The sequence below is a fragment of the Centruroides sculpturatus genome, unplaced genomic scaffold (assembly GCF_000671375.1).
Source record: "Centruroides sculpturatus isolate CEXI.00-Female unplaced genomic scaffold, Cexi_2.0 scaffold590, whole genome shotgun sequence".
NCBI classification, from domain to species: domain Eukaryota; kingdom Metazoa; phylum Arthropoda; class Arachnida; order Scorpiones; family Buthidae; genus Centruroides; species Centruroides sculpturatus.
In genome coordinates, this window is record NW_019384761.1 from 247023 (window position 1) to 254586 (window position 7564).

A 7564-nucleotide genomic window follows, 5' to 3' on the forward strand; every position below is an offset into this window, starting at 1 on the left:
ATTGTCATTAAGTCTGAGCCTACTTGAGATATGACACACGACCACCCTTTATCTCCCCAACAAAACCTTAAACCACCAAAATTTAATAGCATGAATCCCTCTGTTATCTATAACAGAGCCAGGAAAGTAAAAATAGGAGTTCATGACTTTGTTTTCGTTATACAAATGTATTACAGTGACAATGTCCATGCTTTCTGATGCAACAAGTGCACCTGAAGAAATTTAGGCCTAGGAGTCAAAAATAAAAACAGTATTATGTGCACCTAACAGAAAATAGGTACAAAAAATGAACAAAACTAATAGGTACAAAATGAGCAATCACTATCAATTGCTTTGTTCTTGAATCATCTCTCCATACCTGGCCAGTGCAAGGATTGTGTCTCATGTGGCCTGTAGGTACATGGATAGCCTCTTTTGTGGTGGCAAGTACAAAGTTAACCATCAGGCACTGTACAAGTGCCTGGCACTGACTGTACAAGTTAACCATCAGGCACTTGTACACCATCAGGCACTGTACAAGTGCCTGATGGTGAACTTTGTACTTGCCACCACAAAAGGTGCCTAACAGGCGCAAGGATTGATTCTCTCCTTCTTCTGTGCCTAACAGGTGCAAGGATTGATTCTTTCCTTCTGGCTGTCTCAATTCTATTGCAATACGTCAAAGTTGCACAATGTCCTAGTAATATCAGACAAAAATGCTACACAAGATATACGGTAATAATTTCACAACTCTTAAAACGTGTAATAAATTAATTTTATTGTAAAATAAGAGGAAAAAAATGTTCTAAAATTAAAGGGGAAAAAATATGAAAATTATTTTTGATTTGAGAATTTGATGATATTTATGGAAATTTCACCATTTATTACAAATTTATGAAGATCATTTTGAATATATTTTAATGCTAAAATCTATATATTAACATAAATAATATGTAACAATAAAAATCTGGGATGATGAACTGTTTAAACTCCTATTACTTGTATATATATTTTTAGAGACATAATAAGAAGGTTGAAGTTATTTTTATATTTGTCTTCAAAATAGCATGTATAATATTTTTTCATGAATAATTTGCTTAAATTACTAATAAAGATAATTTTACAGTTTAAAATGTTATTCTCAACAGAACAGCAAACAATTTTATTAACAGAAATTTAGATATACAGGTAACCCCCGTATAACACGGTAGTTACGTTCCAAAAAATTGCCGTGTTATGCAAATCCGTGTTATGCGAAACAAAGAACTAGTACGAAAAGGAGGGTTAGGTTCCAAAAATTAAAAAACATGCTAGTATATTTTCATAATTAAGATAAATATCTTCATTAAAATTTTTTTAAGTGATACATATTAATATAAATTAAACAATGTTTTCTTCGTCATCACTAAAAACACTATTAATTAACCGAGAGCGTTTTCTTTTTGGCAAGTTATCCTTATCCTCTGAGCATTTTTCTGCATTATCTTCAGATCCATGCTTTACCTTTTGCAAAATGTATGTAATTTTAGATTGCTTGCTTCTAGTTAAAAGGTCTTTATAAATTTCCTTATATGGTGCTAAGCACTTATGAAGAATAAAGCAAGTATGGAATAAGGGAAAAACATTCGGCAACATCAGAAGCAGAAGCGTCGCGATCTGGCAACATTGAAACAAGTTTCGAGAAGGACCACGTGTATCGACAGAAGGCGAGAAGAGAAAATTTACATACTTAAGTACTAATAGTTCACGAAAATAATAATTTTCGTGAACTATTATTACTTAAGTATGTAAAAATTTATTACATTTCATGTTGTACAAGGGTTTTACCCATTTCTTGAACTGTGTCAGAGTGAATCCGTGCTATAAAAGTACCGTGTTATACGGGGGATGGTACCAATTCTCGAACCGTGTTAGAGCGAATCCGTACTATAGAAGTGCCGTGTTATACGGGGGTTACCTGTACTGCATTTTTTTTAAATCAACCATCATAAAATGTTACCTCTTTTAAAATGTTATTTTAGAGATGTAGAAAAGTTAAATAATACTTTAAATATATTTTTTCATAAGATAAAACAATTACCTCTTGACAATTAGGACATTTTGCTTGACCATTAACTTCAATTTCTTTAACCTGGCCACACATTCTCATGTGATTGGTAAGAGATTCCACAGATCTTAACCACTTTCCACAAATGGGGCAAGAATGCTGACCAGTATGTACAGGAAGATGCTTTAATAAATATGTTTCTTTAGTAAAACTTTTGTTACAGATGCTACAATTAAACTGTTCAGTAGACGGCTTCATAGCGTTTATGACATGTCGGACAAGGAAAACTAGGTGCTCCATGTACGGCATGATGCTCGAGCAATATATCTTTCCTATGAAACTTCTTTCCACAATAATCACATGAAAATTTCTTTTCACCATGAAGATTTCTAAAAGAAAGCAAAAAATATTTTAATTTTTATTGTTATTATAACAATTTATTTTATGCCAAGTTTTAACTTCTTAACTTTCTATTTACTTCATTAAATTATAGATAAATAAATATATGATACACTCTTTTAATGCAATCAGAAAGCATTCATTTAAATTCACTCGAGATTCTTGTATTTATATCAATATTAGGAGTAAAGATGTGTAAAGTTTCAAAGAAAATTAACTTCATACATTTATTCTTTAACATTAGAAAACATATTCAGAATTTGATTCTTCTATTCACAAAATAATTCAGAAATAGTCTCTTAAATGTACAAGGGAATGTTAAAAGAATGCATTATTTATCAGAGTTTTAATTCCTCGATCTATATCTATGATGTAAGACTCAACATACAAGGTGACTAAATCAAAAAACAGATTGAATATGTTATCTGTTTCATGTTTTTAATTTTTAACTTATCTATAACCAAATAAAAAAAACCTTGTTTTTGACTCTGCTACATAGATGAAACAATAACTGATTTTTGTGTGAAAATGTGCTTTAAGCAAGTAATATGATGCAAATATATATTTAAATAAATCTTTTTTTTTTCTACAGTCTGTATAAAATTATATTTTAATGTGCATTTCTCACAATGTAAATTTAGAAATTTGGATTATCTATAGTAATCTAAATAAGAAAAAGATCAATTAATCATATACAATGTGCTACATTTAGTCTTAAAAACATAGCTTAATAGTATGTTTTTAAGCCATTTAAAATCCATTTCAGTTATAAACTATAATGATTTGAAGCATAAATCCATTGATATTAAACAATTTTGAGTTTTTCTTAACGTATTTCTTCTTCAGCTTGGAAATCCAAAGAAATGTATAAAATGATAAAATCAAGAANATTAAATCTATTTTTTATAAATTCCATTATCTGTTTTTCTAATAATCTACTGGTGTAATCGTTTAATATAATTTTATTTATTAATTCACTTTGTTGTTTTTTCTATCTTCTGCTTTAGAAGTTCTATTCCATATATTAGATCAGTGATGGGCAAACTACGGCCCGCGGGCCAGATGCGGCCCCCTGAAATGTTCTATCCGGCCCGCGCGACATTATTCCTAATCTGACGAGTAAAAAAGAATACAGGCTGTGGTGGTTGATGCACCACTTAACTTGAGTGTTCGTTGATTATATAAAATAACCGAAGCTTTATATCTCACCATGAAAGTTTATTTACAATCATGTACAAAATTTTGTTTTTCACTTATTGAGTAAAAGCTTGATCGGTTACAAGCATGCTTCGGTACAGAACATCCACTCGTTGTGCGTAGCGTAGGCGAAAGAGAGAAAAAGAAATATGGCGGACGGCCTGCACATGTTTTTATAGCGCCACATGTTTTCAGATGCAGCGCTAGGTTACAATTATATTGGCCCGCCTAAAGTTTTCTTCTTTTCCTTTGGCCCGCTCTTTAAAAAGTTTGCCCATCACTGTCTTAGATAATGCTGTCACAGAATTATCTTTTTGTTGCTAGAAGACAATACGATCTATAATTTAGATTTTTATCCATATTACAGCTTTTTTTATATGGTTTTACATTAAGTACATTTTTTCCACAATTTATAGTTATGTCTAGATAATTAATTTCATTTTTAATTTCTATTTCACTTTCAAATTTTAAAGTATCACATAATGTATTTGCGTAATTACAGATTATATTATCATTAGTTATTAGAATATCATATTATTATATCATCATCCAGATATCTTGTTATAAATATTATTCCATTTAAATTTGCTTACTTTTTATCTATTTCTATCATGCATATTTTGAAAAGTTTTGGGCCTATAACTGTGCCTATGCTAATTTCATTTTTTTGTCTTTTTATATATTTTGTCTTCAACATGAAAGTAATTATTCACAAAATTATATTTTATTAATTCTAGTAATCAGTTATGTATGTCTAGATTAAGTAGACTTTTCTCAATAAGTTTCCACTTTACTGATGGGTACATAGATACTATGTCCAAACTTAATAACCTGTATAACCTTAATAACATTGACTTCATCTTTACATGCATCACTTTTCTTAATAATTCATCGGTGTTTCTTATTGAATAATTTGAATAAGGGACTATTTTCAATAAATAATTCTAAATTAAATAATATTGTATGTTTAAAATCTACTAATGGTCTGCATATATCTCCTGCTTTATGTGTTTTTAGTGTAATTTTAAGTGTGGTTTTCTAATATCATCAAAGTTGAGCATTTGTTTCTTCTCGTTTGATGTAACTTTTTTCTGTTTATATAATTTTGTGATTTCTTTTTTCATCTATTTCTTTTTTTTTGGATCTATGGTTAGTTCTATAAATTCATCTGTTAACACAACTTCAGATTTTTTCTTTTCCCATTCTTTATTAACAATTATAATTTGGTCTGTCTTATTTGCTTTAATTAGATTTAAATTATTTTTCTTTAGATATTTTTCAATAATTCCTCCCCCTTTCTGTTAACATTATCTCATCTTTCTTAATGCTTTTTCCAAATTTTTTAATGTCTCCTTTTATTTGGTGTTTTATTATTTGTTTAAGATATATATGTCATTCCCATATAATAAAGAGATATGAAAAATATAAAAACGTGTTAAAAAAATATGGAATTGTACTAGAATCCAAACTAAAAAATGAAATCAAAAATAATGTTAATATTAATAAAATTAAAAATAAAGAAAAACTTGATGAAATAGTAGTAGTATATGAGTTAAAATGTACATGTAAAAAACCAGTAATTTACATAGATGAAATAGAAAGACAGCTCAGAGATAGGGTAAGAGAACATGAAACAACCATTTGCTTAAAAAATAACCAATTGCCATAGGAAATTCATTGTAATAAATACGGTTGTCTAATTAATAAGAATAATGTTAAAATAATTCACAAAGAAAAAGATATTATACAGATTCAAGGAAATTTCATGTTTGTAAGGGCATATAGCACTACAAGTAGAGCATCGATTATTTGAAACAATTTAGGACTGGGGTTGTTCAGATAACTGATCATTTACAAAAAAATATATTAAACACAAAACTGTACTGTATATAATTTGTATCACACATCTTACAAATGTATACCTTACATAATGTAATACATTAAACTAGGCCTACAGTTCAGTTTGGCAGACAGGGAAAGAGTGCTGCAATGCCACATCCCTAGCGAAAATTTGAATTTGCCGACTGGAATGCTTTCAGTTAACTGATGTTCTGGTTGATCGGTATTTGGATAATCAATGCTCTACTGTATTAATCTAAATAATGGGATGGAGATGGATGATGTGTGGGCTAATGTGGTGAGGTTAAAATAGTGCAAAAACAGACAAAGGCTGGTAAAATTATGCCTCGAGGGTTGGTAAAACGGAGCAGTTTGTGTTTAGCACAAGAGGTTATTTTGTACAATGTGAAGCATTGAAATGTTGTATTGTTTTGATCTATCTATATATTTTCCCCTAATTTAGGTCTGTACTACCTGAAGAGGGGTGCAAAAGAAACAAAAATTTGCATCCGAAATGCATAGAAATAAATGCTAATGTTTTGTAAACCTTAGTATTGTTTTGTCTCTGATAAAATGCATTTATAGTTTAAAAAAATGAACAAGTTATTTAATTTATCTTAACGTTTTTAAGATATTTTAAAAATTTGTTTTTATAAAAAATTTTCTTTCTAATATATGAAATATACTAACCTTAGTAGAATAACTCTTTTTACAATCGGAACAGGTGAATTCTCCAGTATGTTTGATCTTATGTTTGGCTAAAAGTTTCTCCGTATAAAATGATTTTTTACAATAATTACAAGAAAATTCAAAGTTCCCATCACCCTGCGAATTTATCATTGCTGGACAGTTATGTTTTATCATATTTTCCTTCCTAGCAAAAACTTTATGACATCTTTGACAGGTGAATTCTCCCGTGTGTTTTCTGATGTGCCGAAAAAGATACAGAGTTTTATTAAATCCTTTCCCGCACAAATCACAATTGTATAATCCTGTTCTCTTAGAAGAAAATTTGTTCTGTAATAATGAAATTTGTCTTAACTTATCTTCATTTTCTTTAGATGTTTTGCATTCACCTAGCACATTTTCAGATTCCTCATCACTCTGTATTTGTGAATTTTCAGTCAAATTATTCATTTCATTTGAATTTAGTTGCAAAGATTGATCATTTTCTTGAACGTCCGAGACATCTTTGTCAACTGAATCCATAGTTTGAGAAGTATCTTCTGAAATATAAAAAATTTATATATATAAAATATGTGAGTAAAAAAATGTTTAAGTTTTTCATTAAAATTCATTAGTTAGAAAGAAATACAGTATTCATTAATCAATAAAATTAAAATTGTGAATATTGTCTTGATCTTTTGTAAATAAATGAATTAAATGTACAATGAGATAACATGAATAAAGGTAATAAAAATGTCAGCTTGCTGCTTTGAAGAAGCTAGAAACCCATGACAGGAGTGAAAAAATTGACTTCTTAATGCCTCCAAAAAAAATTATAAAAGAAACTCAGCACAAGTTAAGAATTCAATTAATTATTACTGTTCTAAATCTATTATTTACAGTCGACCCCCCTATAATTACGGTCCCTATAATTATGATTCCTATAAAACTACGAAAAAATTGCTACCAGTATCCGTAAAAAATAGTAAAAGTTCCCTATAAACACCTCAAACGTCATCGGGCAGCCGAACTACTTTCCCGCCGTCCGTAGCGCCAACTACGGATAGATTTCTATCGTCTGGACAATATTATATAAATTATATATAAATTAGGTACTGTACATATAATTATATATTAATTATATATAAATTAGGTACTGTATATATAATTATATATTAACTTATTGTAACTTTGTTATAATTAAATATATAATTTCCGCCGTCTAGCGTGGCGCCACGCTACGGAGATTTTTACGCTAACTATCGTCTGTCAGTATGTAAATTAGGTACCGTAAGTCTAATACAGTACTGTAATTTTATACATTTCTTGTGAAAGAAACATTTCTTATTCAACGGCGATTAAAATTATTTATATTAATGATGTCTCCGAAGTTCTACGAAGTTTTCACAGAAAAATAAGTTGTTAGAAATCGGCCGC

General features: G+C 29.4%; 1 protein-coding gene across 1 annotated transcript in view; it reads right to left on the minus strand.

The window, feature by feature from the left end:
• Positions 1-7564, minus strand: part of LOC111628801 (zinc finger protein 226-like) — a 48052-nt gene that overhangs the window by 17277 nt on the left and 23211 nt on the right. The window contains exons 4-5 of the mRNA XM_023372646.1: positions 6148-6687; positions 2060-2313 (exon numbers count right to left, since the gene is read on the minus strand). Coding sequence (XP_023228414.1) covers positions 2060-2313; positions 6148-6687 — 794 coding nt within the window. The remainder of the gene's footprint in view (positions 1-2059; positions 2314-6147; positions 6688-7564) is intronic.